At 40.8% G+C, this 20,295-nt stretch overlaps 2 protein-coding genes across 3 annotated transcripts in view; one reads left to right on the top strand and one right to left on the bottom strand.

Annotated features, from left to right (window-relative positions):
* Positions 1 to 859: 859 nt before the first annotated feature.
* Positions 860 to 12,613, top strand: LOC140950861 (uncharacterized). Of its 2 annotated transcripts, none has more exons than XM_073400081.1 (2): positions 860 to 971; positions 9,780 to 12,613. In XM_073400081.1, the coding sequence occupies exon 2, from the start codon at positions 9,815 to 9,817 to the stop codon at positions 12,425 to 12,427; it is 2,613 nt and encodes an 870-aa protein (XP_073256182.1). In that variant the 5' UTR covers positions 860 to 971; positions 9,780 to 9,814; the 3' UTR covers positions 12,428 to 12,613. The 2 variants fall into 2 exon arrangements, with proteins under 2 accessions (XP_073256182.1, XP_073256181.1); XM_073400080.1 differs by lacking the exon at positions 860 to 971 and adding an exon at positions 4,515 to 4,805.
* Positions 12,614 to 16,571: 3,958 nt separating this feature from the next.
* LOC140951224 (uncharacterized) overlaps positions 16,572 to 20,295 on the bottom strand; it is a 42,676-nt gene continuing 38,952 nt past the window's right edge. Inside the window, exon 7 of the mRNA XM_073400453.1 lies at positions 16,572 to 17,630. Coding sequence (XP_073256554.1) covers positions 16,591 to 17,630 — 1,040 coding nt within the window. The 3' untranslated portion in view covers positions 16,572 to 16,590. The remainder of the gene's footprint in view (positions 17,631 to 20,295) is intronic.

The raw sequence follows: 20,295 nt of genomic DNA, 5'->3' as shown, positions 1-20,295 counted from the left end.
GGACCGAAGGTTTAGCGTTTGGGCTTGTTTATTCAATGGCTGCATACTGCGGAATGTGACCGTATGTTTTGTGCTAGCTGCAAAGCACTTTTTAATACTTCTTTATCTTTATACAGCTTGAGTAGCTTGCAACACTATACAGCGTAACATAAATGACATTTCTTCCAGGCCCTTCCAGGTGACCGTTTGGAAGTACATGTATGTTGTCTCCACTGCTTTCAGGTTATGCACAGTAACGAATTTATCAAGGGACAATTTTGCAATCCCACCTCGGAGAATCTGTGCTTGATAGTTTTTTTGTGTTGAATTTCAGCGAAGCCGAACTGTGTTGAACATGATCCCTGTAACTAAGTGCTCACTTCTGTTTTAGTGTACATTAGACAGTTTTGTCCATAAGCTTGATTTAGCTCTGGGCTAGTACAACTGAAAGAAATACATACCTTGAGAATGCAAGTTGCTCGCCGCAAGAACTACGCTCGAAAGTATAATTTCCTGTGCTCTCATTTGCGTAGCGGAGGACAGAAGAAACATTGAACGGCATCATTTATCTCCGTCTACAACTGACCTTCCAAATTCAGCAGTTTAAAAAATCCCTCGGTGGTCTGAACACAGTTGCGACATTGCGTTATAAAATTGCAGAAGATCTCATTCTGGAAGGGCTAAAGGTGTGACAGAGCCGACTCTTCCAGTCTTCCCCACGTGCAAAAAAGGCTGGGCGATTGTTTTATTTCACAACAGAGTTGTCAAAACCTGCCGCGGCTTCTTTGCGCAACGCATTCCTTTGATGTTTCGAAATCCAGTCGGTCTATAAAATGACAGACGTTTTGATTCTTGAACATTCAGTATTGACTGACGTATGGACAGCTGAAGAAGACCGGGAGTGCTGAAGCCGGGCTGAAGGAACTCGTTTGAGAAAGACACACACAAAAAAATACATCTGAAATTGGACACAGGCCGGATAGCCTCATCAGGTTTGTGATCATAAATCCACTCTGTCCTTACTTGTTGTATATGTGCGTGGCTGTTGTCGTTATTGAATCTGGGCATAACCATAACAGATGAACATCACAGCGGTTTACCTTGCGAGCAAAGATTGCTTTCTGGCATGGCTTTTAGAGTTGCAAAGCCGTATCGCCTGGCTTGTCAATCGCGTAAACAAAGCAACTACGCGACTGACAAGCCACGCGAACGACTTCGCAAATGCTAAAAGCCATGCCAGAAAGAAACCTCGAATACTCGTAGGGAACAGCGTACTATACGGCGGTTTGAGATTGCTCCAGAATACAGATTGGAATTACGGTGTCATTTTTGAATTTCTTTATTCAGTCATCGGCTTGTTTCTAGCCTGTGAACAGGTTCCTGCGCTTTCACGCTTTGTTTAGTCCTCTCAGTGATATTATCTGTGTTTTTATACAATGCTGGGATTGGAATTCATATATGACCGTGAGTGTAATTTGATTGGCTTTTTATTCAGCAAATAGTAAAAAGGCTAAATCGTAGAAATATGTGATCTCGAGGTAGAGTAAACTAACTTGATAAGCCTAAATGGGATAGTGCTCAAACTATAAAAACCACACTCTGGACTAAAATCTCTTAGTTCCTGTACCCCCCATGTTTCTGATGTTTGATTACGTATTTAGAAGGCAAATGCCATCTATAAACAACGACAACTTGAAAGGTAGCCTGCTTGTGATCATATATAGTCGACACTTTCTTAAAGGACACCTCTGTAAATCTACGGTGCATGTGGTACGAAATTTTTGCGGGTTCTAGTTTTTGCCATTTTTGCGGTTTTTCATGCGATCCGTAAAAATAATTCAGTTCCCGCAAATAAAAATTACCGCAAACATTTTTCCCGCAAAAATTTACTCCAGAGTAAATATTCTCTAACCCGCTACATAAAAATACAGTACTAAGAAATCGTGTCTGTTCAGTCAGAACTTGTCTCTTTTATTCAGACACAACGAAATACTGGTTTGTTGCTTGAAAATATGTATTTCTATTGGACGTACTCAATAAAAACGAAAATATTATCAATGCTGGGTACTGGGTACTTTCTAAAAATCTCAAAAATTAATTTCCAGCGGGAAAACCAATCTGTCCTAATCGCAAAAATTAGTTCCCGCAAAACACCAAAAATCGCCAATCCGCAAAAATAAACTCCCGCAAAAATTTCGTGCCACACGGTATCCGGTTCCAGGCGTTCAGATAGAACGCGGCTGGTGGGGAGCGAGTTTTAAAAATTGTAAGCAGGGAAAACGAGGAAAAACCATATTTCTCCTGCTCTCTACTGTCTGAACGCCTAAAGCGCGTGTTACGCAGGCTAACTCTGTATCCTGGGCGGGCACTTGGGTATTTTTTGGGTGGGTATGTGCCGCCAGGAACTCCAAATTTGCACCCCCGGCTCCCTTCTAAAGAAAATTTCCCCTAAAATTGATACCCCGTTCAAGAAATGGGCCAATTTTTTATACCCCGTTCTAGAATTCGCCCTAAAACTGATACCCCGTTCTAGAAATGGGCCAAATTTTTATACTCCGTTCTAGAAAGTCTGAGTGAGGATTTTTAAAATACCAATTAGTTACTTAAACTTCTCCTCCTCAGCCACACCGATCTTTGTGCCGCCACACAACGCTTCATTCATAGGAGCGTTGCGTGACGAGACGGTGATGGGACTTGTCTTAGAGTACCCTGTAAGCAGAGGTTTCTCTCTTGCGTGGCTTTTAGCGTTAAGGAAGTCGTTCGCGTGGCTCTCTGTGGCGTAGTTGGTTTGTTTACGCGCCGTTTCTCCCGGGGCGTATTAACCCTTAACCCTTTCACTGCTAGAGTGCTTGATAGAGTTTTTTGAGGTGACTCTAATTTTTGAGTCTGTGGATGAAATCCTCTGATGTGACCATTCAAATGAAAGCTCTTTGCCTGTACTTACACATGGTGCTATTTGTTTTAAAATTTCACAAAATGAAATTTGGACATTTGGTTGAAATTTGCTTTTGGCTAAATTTGGCAGTGAAAGGGTTAAATAAACCATTTTGGTGACTGACAAGCTACGCGAACGACTTCGTTAATGCTATAAAAGCCACGCGAGAGAGAAACCTCTGCTTGCATGGTAGCCATTAAGGTAGCCTTGGAGACAAACAAATCAGAGACTGCCTCGTCCCCAGACACTCGCGATCGTTCCCTGGGGATATTGTCCTTTCACCACCCCGGGTCACGCGCTGCGTTTGTCTCCAGCACCCCGCATAGAAGTCCAAACTCCCTGCGTGGCTCAATACTACTATAGGACCCTGTTAATGATTACCGGCGATTACAGTTCCGTGGCAAAACTTTCTTTAATCAGTCAATCAATCAATCAATCAATCAATCAATCAATCAACCAGTCAGTCAGTCCATCAATCAGTCAATCAAAGTATCCACCTGAGCGTTCCAGGCGTGGCAAACGTGCACACAAGCTGGCGTGCATCAACAAACGTGCACGAGATGATGATGTTCGTGTAGTAAACAGGAAATGTTGTGAGGTGTGTTTAAAATTAGTTCGTACGCGTGAATTTCTCTCAACGTTTAATGAAATATTCAGGCAATGTTTAGGTGATAAATGCTTACCTTCTTTCACGATATCGCTTGTTATAATAAAACCACGTATAAAAAGAGATCGTTGAGATGTCTCATATTCGAATAGACTTGTTTGCAAAGTTTAATATTGCAAGAGAAACCCAAGCACGCGAGCGGTGAGCGGCGAAGACGCGTGTCGCAATAAACGAGGGCGTAAGCCCGAGAAGAAAAAATAGGAATGACGTCTTGGTTTGCAATCGCACTAGCTGAGAACTAGACGGATTTTAAGAGAAAAGGCGGACTGCAAGCAGTCTAATATGCGCAACAAATATCATCTTTTCACCGCTGTTCTAATTGTGTTTTATTTTTATAAAAAATGGCGATGGCCTGACAACAATGTAAGGGTTGATATGGTCAGGATTATCCTGAAGGTGGACCGCCTTAAAAACTGTTTGCCATTGCCATGTTTTTCAAAGAGAACGAATAAAGAAAAAACTAGCAACATTTCGCCAAAAACGAGCAGTGTAACTGATCAGAAAATGCACGAGAATTATGCTTGTCATGAAAAATTAGTAATGGTAAGAGGACTGAGTTGAGTCCAATTCGGTCTGTAATCATAGGAGTGATTAACAAAATCGGACGGCATCATATGCTGCTTTCACCACTGAGCACAATCTATAAAAGCCTACAAAGGCAGTAGGCAACATAGTACGTGACTGAGGGAGTTGTGTTGTGTGATTTCCGGAAGAGTCTAGAATATTTTTGCATACCTCAGATCAGAATACCATTATATTAGTCTCTCTGATCGTGCCAGTTTTGGTGCTTATGGCATAGAAGTCGTGTTTATCAACGCCCTTCTGGTTAGTTTTAGTAGTTGACAGGATTGTGTGTTATTTATGTTCCGACAGATCAGCTTACTCCACGCAACTGAAAGTCTTTAAATCCGGCCGTACTGTCTAGAAGTTGCAAAAACGCCCTGCGGCATTTGTTAAACAAACTCGTGCTATATGTGTGTGTGTTTTTTTTTTACTCGTGGACTTGTCGGTGACAATCTTTCATCGATAGTTAAATATATCACTATATGGAGTCGAATTTGGATTACTCTAGAAAAAAGAAATTGCCAAGCACAGTCAGTAGTTTAACAAAACCTCGCTTCATCGATCTAAGCAGGGCGATCGAACTGTACCAGCAAAATCCTTTTGAGCACAGGCCTCGCAGGGAGAGCATCGTCGATCAATGCAAACAGTCTTTCGTTTATGGTGAGTTCTTAAAAAGTGCTACTTGTTTTAACATAGAAATATCTTCGAACTGTGATTATTCTATGCATGTCAGTGTGATGATGTATTCAGCTGTGTATTGTCCCGGTAAGAGTACATTGCCGTGTCGATTGTAATGACTCTACTAAGTACACAGCATTCGCCTTTACAAGTCCAGTCTCTGCAGCTAGCCGCCGTAGAATTTGGCCAGATAGAAGACAGGAGCACCCAACGACGGTTTCCTCCAAAAGACATTGAAAGCACCATTTAGGCTATGCAGAGTACTTTTAGATCTCAGTCTAGAAATGCACTCTAAGCGACACTAAAGAATTTGTGCCGGTTTGTTAATTCTAGGGGAGCTCGAATCTTTTCGAAACAACAAGGGCTTCAGTATTATTTTACCAAAAATTTTAGTTGCAATGTGACGTATTACGAAAGAGAGATTTTTTTCTGATTCCTCTCTCCATCACATTTTTGAATCCCAAAATTTAACGTTTTCTTTTTTCAACGAAAATAGCCTAACGTGGCGAATGAAATGAGAAAAATCAAACTTATGACAATCGTAGGGAGTTTATTAGATAACTTGCTTCAAAAATTGAACGTGAATGGAGCGGTCATCTAGAAATTTTTAGCCGTCCTCAAACTATGGAAAATTCTAGGCAATATTTGCTTCTCCGAACAGACATTTTACAGAAAACAGTCGTTGGGTGCCCATGAGCAGAATGCTTCGTTACTGGGAAATCCAGAACGACAGCAGTTTTATTTTGGGATAGGCTGGTCCTACTTCTGATGTAATACATGTATAAGAAGGAACCGTTTGGGGCTACATTTACGGCACTGTCAGTTTTCACAGGTGTTTTCTGACTTCCTTACGATGTATAATAATTTCGTCGCAATTTACAATTTTTTTTTATCATTACATTACATTGGTTTGCTCTTGGAGTGGTTCATCGTGCTCCTCCCCATAAATTGCTTAGATACGCTGAGTCAGGTTCACTTGCAAGATTGCCCACTCTTGTAGGTGGTGTGGTGTAATCATGCCCTCTCGATGCGTGATCACGGGGTAGTGGTATGTTACCGCCCTGTTTTCAACAGACTTGCGTCACTGTGGGTATTCTCGGCTTTTAACGAAAGTGAAATAATGTTTCTTAAGGTTTAATTTTGAGCGGTATAAGTAAGAGCAAGAGTCCTAGAGAGTAGATGAGAGAAAAACTTGGACCAAGAGGAAATGCCATAAATTGCCCGTGTTATCTACGTTTCCGTATTGAGCAGGCTCTGAGAAAATGAAAAAAAAGGAAACCTGGAGAACGTCACGGACATATAGAGTACAGCAGACATTCGACTATCCAGCCAGATCAGTTTATTCCTAAATGGCATGCACAGCAGTGATGTGTTTTTATTGTAAAAAAAATTCGAGAAAAGACTAATACATGTATTTCATTTTCGAAATGACATCAGTCTGTCTAGCCAGTTCTGCCGGAATTTTCAGTGGAAAGCGCAGTAAAATTGCCTCTTAAGTATTTTTCTTGAAACACGACAATGGACTGATCCGTAACGTTTACTTCGTAATTGTAATAAAACGCTTTCATTGCGACTCAGCCAGGAGGACTAAATGTTAGATAGAAACTATGAAAGGTCTCAGGTTTCACCGCCTTGGCTGGTTCATGGACCACGCGCAGATAAACAGTGTCCGGCTCTAAAGCGAGGCTGACGATGAGAGTTTCTGACTCGGGTACAGAATAATGTCCTTTGTCCCTATTAACCGATGTCCGCACGAACCGGGCTGATTTTTGAGAAAACATACGAGGTGTTGTTTTGGTCCAAAAAAAGTGCTTTTTTGCCAACCAAGTGAGTAAAAACGATCTTCCCTAGAGGTACCTTTAGCTCAAGGACGGCGGCACGACAATTGATTTAGGAGACTACAAAGTCTCTTTTCTAGTGTTTTCTAGCTGTTGTTGCTTTTGCCACAAACAGCCTTTTCCTAACCTGTACCTTTTAAGAATCCTATACCAAAAGGACAGCGCCAACGGACGGGTTTCCGAGGCGACAGTTACCTCCGATCGGATCTCCGCCGGTTTTTGTCAAAGAGTGGACAGTCGTTTAAACGTGTTGTTCGATGAAGAACCTACTTAACCGTTATACGACAAGTGTCTAGGAACCGTCATCAGTTCTTTATAAAGTGAATTTTTGTGACCTTAATTCTTTCGAGTGCCTTTGTGTTGACGTCGTTGATTACATATGCTTGTTTTAAAAACCAATCGTGCTTTGTTCATTGTCTTCTTTGTTCATCGCCCTTTCAACTTTCGGTTTACTAAAGAATATTTAAAACAACTAATTAGTTGCGTCGGTTCATTAAGCAGACTGGCTTACATTACTAAAATTATTCTATTGATCATGTCACAACAGAACATTGCCTCGGTTTTGTGAGCACGTCCAGTGATTTGCTGAGACCTTTTCAGTGATTCAAAATTAGACTGTAATTTATAGCATTGTTTGAATGTTTATTTAGCTGCTAATTCAAGAGATTCAACAACAATGACTAAGAATTTTACCATAATCAAGCCACGAGGTCATTATAAGCTCTTGCGTTTTGGTGGAAAATACTGTAAAGCGATTAGTTTTCATAATGGATGGAAGTTTGATTACATCTTGACATCGATTGTGAGCCGATCGGATTTGTGTCTTCGACAACATCGGACGAAGAAAAAATTAGATGGGCTGCGCTTGATCTGTTCTTGTGTTGCCCTTCGTTAACGTTAGCGCGAGGTTAAGTGGTTCAAAGGCTTCGATATTTCCTGCTTGTGATGATGTCAGTTTCTTACGCCTTTACGCTTCACTGTATTTAAAAACTTCAGGATTTTTCTTCACAGAAGGTATGAGTTCCTTTTTCCGTCAATGGGACGAAAATCATGGCAGGGATTTATGTCACTAATTTAATACGATCTGTTGGGGACATCTGTGGGATTTGTTACCCAAGAGAAACGTGACGATGAGGGAACAACTTAAAAAAAAAATTTGAATTCACAAACGTGCTTTAGTGGGTTAAAAGTGCATACCAAACACCGACTGGAAGTGCTTTGCGACATACGTTTTCGCCGTTTGTTAAATTAACATGTAGTGTGGTTTCTTGGTCATTTGACGTTTTCATTTCTCGGCAGATCTCAGTTATTCGTCTAGGGTTCAAGTTAAGGCAACTAGGGTTCTGATTTTCTGTGCCTTTAATAATACAGTCACACAATTGATCTTGCAAGAATAGGCGTATTTTGAAGGGGTTACACCGATAAAACTATAATGCTTTGTAGGTTGACGGTGAAAAATAACTAAATAAGAACCTTTTAGGTTTTTAACTCAGTGACCGGTTGATATCCTGATATCCGACGGAGCTGAACTGTAAAGACTAAAAAAGATGTTATTATAATTAAGAGCCCAAATTGTCGTGGCCAGGGCAAATTTAATGAGATACTTTTAATAACAGAATAAGAGAACTGCAACGCCTTCGGTAGCCATGATATGCATGCAAAGTAATCGATTCTGCACCTGTTTGAATGTAGCATATTTTAACACTTCTGTTAGTAGAACCCGTCAAGCAATGAAATCCCACTCTGTCAGCTTAAATATATAGCGATCGAAGAGCTAGCCAGGTTTCCAAACCGCGTCAATTACGATTTCTGACGATTGAATACAAATAAGACCTACGAAAATACTTTTTTATAAGCCATGGTATGGTTTACTAATTGACTTTAACAGAAGCCGCGGTTGCAAAACTACATGTATAACAAAGTGAAACCCACATTTGGTAATTATTTTTTCTACCGTCAAAGCAATTTAACCATTTGGTTGTGCATCTCCGATGTACATAAGAAACTCAGGCCTCATCAGTCGGGCCGATAAAGGCCGATTGTTATGGTACGTATACATCCCTTCTATGTGAAGGTCTCGGCATTCGGAGGTCATGTCGACATTTCTTCGGATGAGTGTGTTCTTTCTCGTAATGTTAATATTTCCTTTCCTGTTCAATTTAAGTTATTACAGGAAGTTTTCCCGGAGACATAAAATCCAGCGGCGAGATGAAAATAGGCATTATGGAGCTGCGAAATCTACAGCTATTTTCTGCAAATTCCCGAGTAGTTAGTGTACCGGAGAAGAAAAAAAAAAGAAAAAGAAAAAAATGATGAATTGTTCCGGTACCTTAAGTAGCAACAGAATGCTCTATGATCCCAGCCTATCACTGAGAGTATCGAAGTACTGGCCACAGTCGAATCTTCGGTGTCGCGAGTACACCCTTACAGTTGTATAGCTTATGACAGCCATTTAGACACTCGCACGTCTACAGGAATCTACACCCATAATTCGCAATAATAAAGGCGTCGGTGTCCATCATAGAAAATTCATGAAAACGTGCTGAAGTCTTACAGGGCTGTTAAAAACTTTCATACCGGATGTGTGTGGGTACCGAGCTGTTAAATACTCTGTAGGAGATATTTCCCTTTGCTAATGAGATCAAAACTACACATGCACACATTACCCATTTGTATCTTGTATCACCCACTTGTAGCAGCATTTAGCATGTCACGCCCTCTCCACCCACGAAACTCAGTAGGGACCGGTGCTTAAAAGTAGTCTGGGCTACACAGCCGTTCATTGTGTCGTCACGCAACGCTACTCCCCTCAAGGAGGAGCGTTGCGTGACGAGTACAGAGAGAACGGCTGTGGAGCAGACCAAGCGCTTAGTAGCCATTTCTCGCTTTTAAACTCGATCTTATGTTGATGCCAAGTTTTAGAAAATTATTTGACTGCATTGTTGTTACCTCAAGAATATTTGTTCCCTTGTTGTAAAGTTACATATCTTTTTTAAAGCAAGTACTGTTCTTTATTAAGTTTTAAGTCTAAGAAGATTAACGCGCACTATTGGTTAAGCATGAAATGATTGGTATATCAATGCGAATTTAAGTCTTTTTCTTCTTGCATTCTTTTCAGAACCAGCAACACAAAGCTCTTTGTCCGAAAGAGGAATGAATTTTGCGGAAAATCCTGTCGTGGAGAACACATTCTCTCTGCCCAGAGATGTTTTTGAGCGACTTTGGTCGTCGCAACAAAGTGTATCAGATACCAGTTCTACTTCAACAAGCTATACAAGAAATCCAGCTTCTGCAAATACCGCTGGCCAATGCCGTCGCCTTTCCGGTGGTTTAAACGTTACCGAGCTAACCGGAAGTGAAGCTAAACGACCTCGTTTCTCAATCTCCGAACAAGCCCTTACCCAGAGGGAACATCTCCAAAGGGAACAGCAAAAGCAGCTTAAGCTGCAGCTCATTATGCAAAAGCTTGAAAACACCAGACAAAAAGTTCAGAGGTTGCTTCAACTACAGAAAGCGCGAGTACGTCCAGACAAATACCGCCATAACTCGGCAGAAAAATCAGTTGATTTGGAAAGTTTTCAGCGTCGTTATGTTCTTTTGAAACGAAGAGCTAACGCTCTCAACAGTCTACGCAGAAGTATACATGACAAAGTCCCAATACCTCCCGCGCAATCTCAGTTTCAAGGATCCCGATGCGTGCCTGGGATAAACCTTGTTACCAGTGGAGCTTGGTCGAAAGAGCAGAGATCGGGATATTCTTATGACTCTTTCCACTCTGCTGGGTTAGCCTTGGACCATGGGACATATCCCAGAATTGTCGCTGTTCACTGTGTCATGGACAAAGCAGCTGTTAAAGCTGTACATCAACCTTACCAGCAAAAAGACAAACCTTCTTATGCAAGTGTTCCACGAAAATCTGATTATGTGTACAAGAAAAATGACTTTCAGAAAAACGGAACGTTTTCCCGTTTAACAAACGAAAGCAGTTCCTTAGTTGAAAATTTCAGAACTTGCGAAGGCGACGAAGTGGTCTTAACAAAAGTCATTCCTGGAAAGAAGGAAAGAAAACAGCAGAAGGAAGTAAACTTAGCGAACTGCAGCCAACGAGCAAGGGACAACAACAAACATTTATTAGAAAATACGGCCGTCCCAGACGATGCCACCCATCTTAAGGATCGGCAGAAAACTTTTGTTCATCGAGAAGACGTTGGTCAGCTGACAATTGTTAGTCATCCAGAACACGTGGTAATTGCCGAGGAACATACGAGACATGTTAAACAATCAGTAAATGTTAGTAATCAGGTTTCTGAAGACAATACTCCAACAAAGCAAGCTGAACTCAGTCAAAAACAGCAACATGGCCTTGCGTTAGAACCCCATTCAGAGAATGCTGATTCACATATGTACTTGGGTGGTCTCCCACCCTATCTTCCTGTTCTTGACAAGACAGGAATGATAGAACGAGAGAAAGAAGTGAATCAAGAACGCCCTGTCAGCACTGCCTCGTCAGCCCCCAAACTGGCCAAGACAGTACCGGAAATCAGCGAGAAAATCGTCCAGACGAGGGAAAGAATCAAGAACGAGACAATCGATTGGAAGAAATGCGTTCTTTTTAAACTCGAAAAGCGTTTGGTTCAAAAACTAAGGCGAGCTGAACGTTTAACTGGACAGAGAACCGAGATCGAGGACCTGCGAGACGAGGTCCCAGGGCCAGTGACCAACGGCAAAAAGGGCAAAGTTCAAGGTCAACGGAAAAGAAGCAGTCGCAAAGATAGCCAACCTGATAGCGCATGCGCAACGGATGGTGACGCAGATAAAAGTCAAGGTCAAGAAAGAAGCTTGAGTCAGCAGTGCAGTATGAGTGATAGCGTGACAGATGATGAAACCGTTGATTGTCACGGACGGGAGAAAAGGAGTAGCGTATCGGATATCGTATGCGAAAGTGAGCAAATGAAGAACAGTCAACCTGATAGCGTGACAATGTGCGTGAAGGAAGAGAATGAGAAACGGCCTGCGTGTTCCCAGAGTCAGGGAAAAGAGAAGCCAATAGAGTACCAGCAAATGAAAAAAATAGAAGAAAACCCCACATTTGAAAACGAAATGCGATGCAATTACTCGACTGAAAAATACAGCAATGACCAAAATGATAAAATATCCTCTGCCCAGGAGAAGAACATTGAACGTAGCATCGGAAAATATGACTTGGACAATGGTGAAAGGTGCGATCCGGGTGTAAAAAAAAAGTCGGAAAAGATTGAAAATCAAGTGGACACATGTAAGAAACACGGACAAGTCGACGGGAAAGCAACACTGAACAAAAACAGCAATTGCCTAACAGTAGAACTCTCACAGGCCGCTTCCTTGAGCATGAAAAGAGAAAGCAGTTTCATCGACAAGGAAAGCGCAAAGAGACAAAAGACAGAATCGTGTCACGAAAAATCAGAAGAACAATTGCCTCGTGACAAGGACAAGAAAGAGTGCGTGACTGTAAGGAGTGAAGCGAGGGAAGATCATCAACCAAAGGAAAGCAAAAATCTATTTGACATTTTTAAATCTCGTTTCCAGGGCACTGATACGCTTCCAAATTCTTCAGTGTTAACAGCTGAAAAGAACTGTAAGTTTAACAAGAACGATGTGGAACTCATCAAGAGCGCGAATGGCTTGAACAAAAAGCTGCAAAGTTGCGGAAAAGAAGATCATAAGTCAGTGTCTTTGGACCACGATAGAAATATCTGGTCAACTTTAATGAAGGATGGAATTTTTTAAAACATAGCACTTAATTCGTTTCAAGCGAAATATATGCCAGAATGGTCTAGTTTAGGTGTTTTTTCGGTGCTTTTTTGTCGCTCTTACATGAAAAAAGCTTCGCGAGATTCCTTTTTTTTCGGTTCTGTACAGTGCAGTTAGTTTTTTTTGTACATAGGTAAATAAAGTTAAACTGATAAGATGAAAGTGTCATGCTTAAGTTTAAACAGTATTTTACTTCAGTTACGAGTTCTTTACATTAATATCGCAAATCTACAATCAGTGACACTTAACTTGGGTCACACTGCTCTGATACCTGCCTTTCTCGATCTCTTGCAATGTTGTTTAGTAACGGTTTTTCGGTGGAATTGTTCAAGCTCGAGACCAACGTTGAGGGGAAAGGAAAAAGGAGGTCGAGCACAACATGTCAACGTTATTCCTTCAATTGACCCAAGTTTTAATGTCACAGATTGTAGGTTGTTAGGTAACTGTGTATGTGTATAAATTATTGCTGTCATTTTCAACATCGTCGTCAATAATTCTCCTGATCATCAACCTAATGAGTTTTATCCTGCAGTTTGACAACCATATTCTTGAAGCCTGTTGCACTTGACGGCTAGACATGCCAGAACATTAATAGCATGCCGCACCTGTTCTACGAACGTCTGCTTAACAAGCAGGTTAATTAGAACATAGTCAGAGCAATCACTGCGCGGTCACTCTGCGAGGAGAGCTCCCCTTGTCTTCCTGGGGTGTCAGTAAAATGCGGGGTCAAGGTCGGGGCCGGGTCCAGGCCCGGGGTCTATCTTTTTTTAAAGAATGCTGTTTTAGGGTTAGGGTTAGGGTTAGGATTAGTGTCAACCCTAACCCTAAAACAGCATTCTTTTAAAAAAGATAAGCCCCTGCCCCGACCCCGACCCCAACCCCGGCGCGTTTTAGTGACACCCGTCTTGTTGATCGATGAGGAGGAGAAAAAGGAGACTCTACCTGTACCGTGTCGAACTTTTGAGGTCACTGTAGCTCATCTTCTGGGCTAGTCAATCTTGTTTCTCTCGTCAAATTTTTTTTTTTCGAGCGCAAGCATCTGCAGCTTGTTGATAAACCGATGGTCATAACCGAGCCCGCTGTAGCAAGCGCACGGCTGTTAGATCTGGGTTCAAAACTATATCCTAGCAACATGCCGCGCATGCCCAAACAAAGTTTGCACTTAATTCATGCAAAGTTTTTCTCGAGTACACCAAAATCGAGAAAGAGAAAGAAATTAAGGTTCTGTAGCCTGGGTATCACAGTGCATTTTCAAAACTCTTTTACGAAGCCGCTAAAATCTGGAACTCAATTGAACCCGATATAAGGAAAGAAAACATATCCAAGTTCGCGATGTCGAGTAAGAGTAAATCATTTTAATTCCATTTTTAATCTTGTATATTAGAACTAGTTTTTATCTGTTCCGTTCTTACTTTCACTAATTTGTACTCATTATAATCCTTATATATATAGTGGCATTTGCAGTTGTACATTTTAGCTTTTTATGATAAATCTAGTTATATGTATTTTTATAATTATATAATATACTTTTAATTCTCTATTGCTTAAGGTTATTTTATGTTAGCTCGTACGTATTTTGAACGAGCTTTTTTGACGGTACGTGCATGGGTAAATAAACGATTGATTGATTGGAAGTGTTCTTTCAGCCTTGAGTAATTTAGCGCTTGACTCCTGAGAAGGTTAGAAAAGGGGAAGACCTTGGATAACAATGACCACAATATTTAAGGATTTTCTAGAAAAGGTCTCACGAAAGAGGGTCTCACAAAAGGTGAAGCACTTACACTTCTTCGTGGTCAGGAAAACGTGACAAAGCTCTAATGACGTCTGGGTGAGAAGGTAGGCTTGGTCTCTCCTACTTTTTTGTGTAAACTACTCTCGGGGGTAGGCTTTGAAATTATGCCAATAACTGTGCTAATTTTTGTAAATTATGCTCATTTGAGCAAAAAAATGCAGAATTATACTTTTGTTTTTACTTTAAATTTGGTAAAGACACCTTTATAAACTATACAACAAACCGGTGAATGGCAAACACATTTACCCTATTTACACCATAAGTGTGCACGTGCGCTTTCCATTCAGCCCAAAATTCCATAAATTTCGGCAAGAAATTAAATTGGTTCGGTCCGACCGGAATATTCGGGTCTACCTTTGAGGGTTGTCCACTTTGACCTGTCCTCTCATTTCGGTCAGTTGGACCAAAATGTCCCTTTCCATTTGACAAAATTGTTGTCCCCAGTCCCGCTCTTTTGCATCCTGCTTACAAGAACATTAACCAGACGCTTGGTGGCTTGGGTCCGATCTGTGCAACCGGAATGTACCGTTCCGTTGATTCATTGGGCATGTGGAATATCCAAACTATTGAGACAAACCGGCATTTTAATTGAATGGAACCCTAGGTTAGTGCTGATTTTGAATACAGCTATAAAAGCTTAAAAAGCAAATTCAGCTTAATTCTTTTTTTCTACAATTTGATGATTGGATGATCTAAAGAAATTGGAGCAAATTATCCGAAAAAATACGGGGGTGAAAAATGAAAAATGTTGGCGAGCGAAGCGAGTTCGAGCGTTAGCCTGGGAAGGGGAAAAGAGTGGCGGAGCCGCCGCCATCCTTTAACCTCTTCAGACTGACCGCTCGGCTCGCTTCGCTCGCCGACTTTTTTTCCCGCGCACGCCAATTTTTTCTTCCTTTTCCCTTGTCCCAGGCCTGTCAACACTTTATTTCAAGACTGCTGATTGGTCACTTACCAAGGGTATAAAGCAATGAAAAAGGAATGTTGTTCTCGGTTGAGTGGGCGTATGTGGGGAGGGACGAAATACGAGCTCCTCTGAAAACGCCTGCGCTAGCGTTTTAGTTCAAACCCTAATAATTGGACAAAACAGGCTTGGGAAATAGACCCTTGTAGAGGGCACAAGTGTAAAAACTAGTGCCAAACGCCCCATTTGTAATAACATTTGAACCCAAGTGTAAGAAAGGTCCCATCTGTGATAACATTTCGAATCCAAGCGTAATAAAGGTCTCATCTGTTATGACATTTGGTCCCAGCCTAGATAATATGTGACATTTCCATAACAGTCCTGTACATGGTTATCTTAACTTACAAAGTCTGGAAGTACTCTAACCTTCGATCAATCCACGGTCTGATTTCTTCGGGTTGGTGCATTTTTGATTTATTAAATTTCCATACTTTCCATAATTTTTTACCTTTCGTTTTGTCTTGTTTTGCTAACATGCTAAATTATGGGATATCTTCAGTTTTGTGGGCCCCATCTTCACTGAAAACTCCTCTCTAAGAAAGCTCTCTTACACTGCACGACCTAGACAGGTACGGCGATCTAAGGCGAACAGTCGAAATTGCAGGTGAATTCCTTCACGTGACGTCACTGCAGCCATATTCATTTGGTGTTTCAAAACAATCACACGGCGGCCATGTTGGCATTCCAAAACAAACCTGTGCGAGTTGAACACTTTTCTTACGTAAAAAATTCTTTTATTTCAATAAATTTGCATAGATGATGAAAACGCTCCATAAGAAGATCACGAAAGCAGCGCAATATAGATGCTGGACTCCGACCGGAGACAAGCATTTGAATGAGTCGAGGAACTGGTTTGCCGCTAAGAGTAGCATCCGAGACTGGCTCTCTTAGTCCAGTGAAAACTTTCGCCACCGTTAGTTTTTTCCGACTTGAAGGACCGCCCCTGGGTCTCCGAGGATTCTCACAGGTAACCCCCTGGCATTTTGAACTTTTAAGGTTTGATTTGTTAAAATTCCCATTGAAATGCCCCAGGTTCTGAATAAACAACAATCAGTTGCTTCTATCCCTGAGATTAGCCTCATTAGCGTGGTAGAAAACGGCGAGAAATTTGCATACGGCAAAGGTAGCACACAGCTTTATTTTATTTTTTTTTTTCTGGTTTTACTAAGGAACACTACCACTACCGTTACTGGTACTGGTGCTGGTACTGCTACATGGTTACGGCCTCGGCCGCTTGGGCTACTGCTTCTGGCTCTTGTTCAGTGCTGCTACTGCTACTGCTACTGCTACTAGTACTGGCTACTGCTACTGCTGCTGCTGCTACTGGCTCCTGCTGCCACTCCTACTCCTACTGCTACTATTACTACTGTCGCTGCTGCTGCTACTTCATTTCCACTTGTAAAGGGTGCTGTTAATATTGTACTGACAATTTTTGCCGTTAACACAGAGAGCAAGATTCGCAACAGCAAGATAAGTGTGACCATTGTGCACAAATGACGTCATACCATGAGCGTTTTGGGTTGAAAATTCTTGATACTTAACGAACTGTGATCCAAGGGCCTGGTATATAACAGAATTTGCTTGATGATTGGCAACACCCAGGAATGTTCGTCCGCACATATCAAATGGGTGCCAGGTAACAGCTCCATGAGTAGTGATTGGCCGGACCTTTATAAACTGACGCCCATTCCACTTGTAAATGTTGGGTTTCTGTCCATCTGCTCTGTTTGCAAAGGCAAGAAAAGTGTGGCCATTCATTTTAAATGATATCACATCTCGAACTTCATATGTACGAATAGACTGCCACTGAACAAAGTCATACCCTGACCATTTGTAAACATTTGAGGTAGAGCTCATTTTATTTGCAAAGGCAATGAAAGTTTCATTGTTAATTAGAAATGCGGCACTTCCGTAACCTCCAACTGTTGGTATCTCCTGAAACTTATCAAACTTTCCGTTTTTCCACTTATAGATGACTGACCTTACATAGTTTGTAAAATCATCATGCCAATTTGTAACTGCAAGAAAATATTCTTTTCCTATTTTAAAGAAACTAATCCTGCTTGCTCCTTTAGTTGAAACGTTTTGGAAGACAACGAACTTTAGTTCATTCCACTGATAAATAACTGAGTTCACTTGATATGTGTTTTCATTTCGCATATTAGCAACTGCGAGGTAATATTTATTAGCAATTGTAAAGAATTTCATGTTATGTGCTCCTGAAGTATTTATGGCTTGGAACAAAGAGAATTTTTCAGTCAGATCGTTGAATTTGAAGATGAAGGACTTTGTGTGGAGTCCATCAGTATCACTTCTATAATTGGCGAAGGCAAGAAACTGACTTCCATTGATGGTAAACTGTTCAACATCAGCGGCCCCTGCGGTTAGAAAATCTTGGTATTTTCTGAAGTGTTTGCTGGAACAATCTAAGAAGAAAAAAAGAACATTAATACAGTGAGCACTACAATTTTGTAAATTAAAATTAAAATATTTTGTATAACAACCATTGAGTAGAGGGCTTAATTACAGACAAAAATACCTAGTTCTAACAGAAAAATATAAAGGAATTTGTTATGAAAATGCCTCTGGAAAGGAAACGGGCTTCGGGCAGAATTCACCGGACTTCGATTCTAGAGATAAAAAGAATTGGCTTTCACGTTATTCATTATCTAAATCAATAGAGTATAAAGAGGCTAGTCTCTTGTCTAAACACATCAATACCCTGTACAGCTTGCTTAAGCGTATTGCAATTCAAGATTTGTACATGTTTGTTAGCCTTTTTTTAACTAGGTATTTAATAATAATAATGATAATAATAATAATAATAATAATAATAATAATAATTTTTAAATGAGAAGAAAAAAATGCCTTTTTAATTTTTAATAATTTTTAAATGAGAAGAAAAAATTTTATTGACAACAATGCTAACTATCAAAATCCTATTTACAATCATTCGCTTGAAAAAAAACAGAAAAAAAGTATAATAATAAAAATAATATTAATAATAATAATGATGATGATAATTAACCAGGTTAAATCCGTCAGCTGAAGCTGTTATAAATGGGTCACCAGGGCAACAAAAAGATTAAAGGAACAGTGTTCCGTTACTGCGCATGCACCAAACTTTGATTTTTGGACAGGATGTCGCGAAATCAAAAGATGCGAGGAGAGTAAGAGAATCTTGAAAAATCCTTTTGCATCGCGCTTGGCCGGGTTCAATACGACACTAAAACTTTTCAGGATTATAGATCAATGATATATTGTTTCGATTTGGGCAAAATCTGGATTTTTTGGCGTTACTTTTATTGCCGTTGGCCGGAGGACCAAAAGATTGGAAGCACTTTGATGCCGATTGAAGGCTTATTTCTTCTGCTAGCTTCCATACAAGCTCAGATAATTGTGAAAGGAATACGCAGAAATGAAACAGCAACAATAAAGACTGTGAGAAAGAAACCGTTGAGACATTGATGTGACTGAGGAGATCTTGTGGAGGGGAGCTTCAAGAAGCAGAATGTTTTGCAACGACGCGTTAGTATACTTTTATGAATCTCCCTACGGCCGACAAAATCAAACAAACAGGCGCTACATGTTTTGAAAAAATAATGACATGAAATCATAATATCATTTTTGACTAACCTTTGTGATGATTCATAGCGTTGAGATTGCATTTTTATTTATGTCTTTCAAACGTTTGAGGCTAGAACGCGAGGAAATCAGGCAGATATTACTGGACTTGGAGCGATTGACCTCTGACACGAGTTTCAAATTAGAAAATATGTTTTTAAAGCGAGCGGAACGAGATTTTCGGGTCGCGAGGCGGCCCAGCTAGCGATAAAATCGCGATGAGTCTTCGAACCGCCAGCCAAATTTTTATATAAGACGAAAGACTTCTTCGAAAGTCCAAAATATTACTTGAGAATATAAACAACAAATCTCTGTCGGCGGTGCGGTCCGGAAGGAAATCTTGTCGAGTCAATTTGACAGCTCTATTGTCTTTTGAAGAAAAAACAGATGACGCTCGCGCGTGCGCGTAATCGGGACACTGTCCCTTTAACAGTTAAAGGAAAAAAATAACTATACCAGAACAACTATCAGAAAAAAACTATGTACAATGTCGATGGTTTATAAAAACTTGCTTAAGGTATTGCTGCTGGACATTCACTAGCAGGCTAGAAGGTCTTAGCTGCCTCATTCTCAGGGCCTAGCTAAATGAGAAACATAATGGGAAGATTACTAGTTAGCCATCGAGTCCCGAATGAGATCTAAAAACAAATTAAATTACTAGAAATACATGTATCGCAGAACCTTGCAGGGCTTTGACGAGATTGGCCCACCGAGAAAAACGCATCATTGTTGGATCACGATGTTACATGTTGGGTCCGTTTGCACACCCTGTTACATCTGCCTCGTACCCAGACGTCTCTCTTTCGATGTGCGCGCAAAGGAAGGCGGGAAGGAGACAACGGGCAAGACGTGCTTCGCGTGCCGTCTATACCCTTCCCATGGTCCCTTGCGGTTCATCACCAGTCACTCGCGTTTCGCGCCCGTCTTTGTGAAAATCGAGGCGCCTGAGCAGGAGGCTGCTGTTGCATGCTGTTGGGAGTTGTTGCGCAATGTTTGAAATCAGTCAAACTTTGAGCTACGTACAAACGGACGCAACAGTAGTCGTTACACTAGAACCTAAATAAGCTAAGAAATATTTCAAGACAAGTAAATTTTAAATTCTTCAAGTAAAAGAAAGCTTCAAACACAACCTATCTTTTTTACTTTGGGTTTACTTAAGCCTATATAGCTGGGTTTGTTGCGTAAATGGTGCTCTCTTTCCGGTTGGAGCAAATTGAAACCCAGTCCCCCAGCTTTAAGAAGAAAAAGAGAAGGCCAGCTTTGCCAGGGGGGAGTTGTCAAGCTTTATAATAGTAGTTTATAAAGCGTAATTTCTAGAAAGAGATTCAGTGCACAGTTAGGTTTTTTTTTTCTTGTGAAAAATATAAGGGACTTTAAGATCCCACGAGGAAGACGACAACAAGAACGTCAAAAAGCAATTGGTTGAATAGGCCAAACAAGAACTCTGCAGGTGCATCACGCTACTTT

This window comes from Porites lutea, chromosome 10, assembly GCF_958299795.1.
Source record: "Porites lutea chromosome 10, jaPorLute2.1, whole genome shotgun sequence".
Taxonomy (NCBI): domain Eukaryota; kingdom Metazoa; phylum Cnidaria; class Anthozoa; order Scleractinia; family Poritidae; genus Porites; species Porites lutea.
Note: the sequence above shows the minus strand (reverse complement) of the source record. Positions and strands in the feature narration are given on the sequence as shown.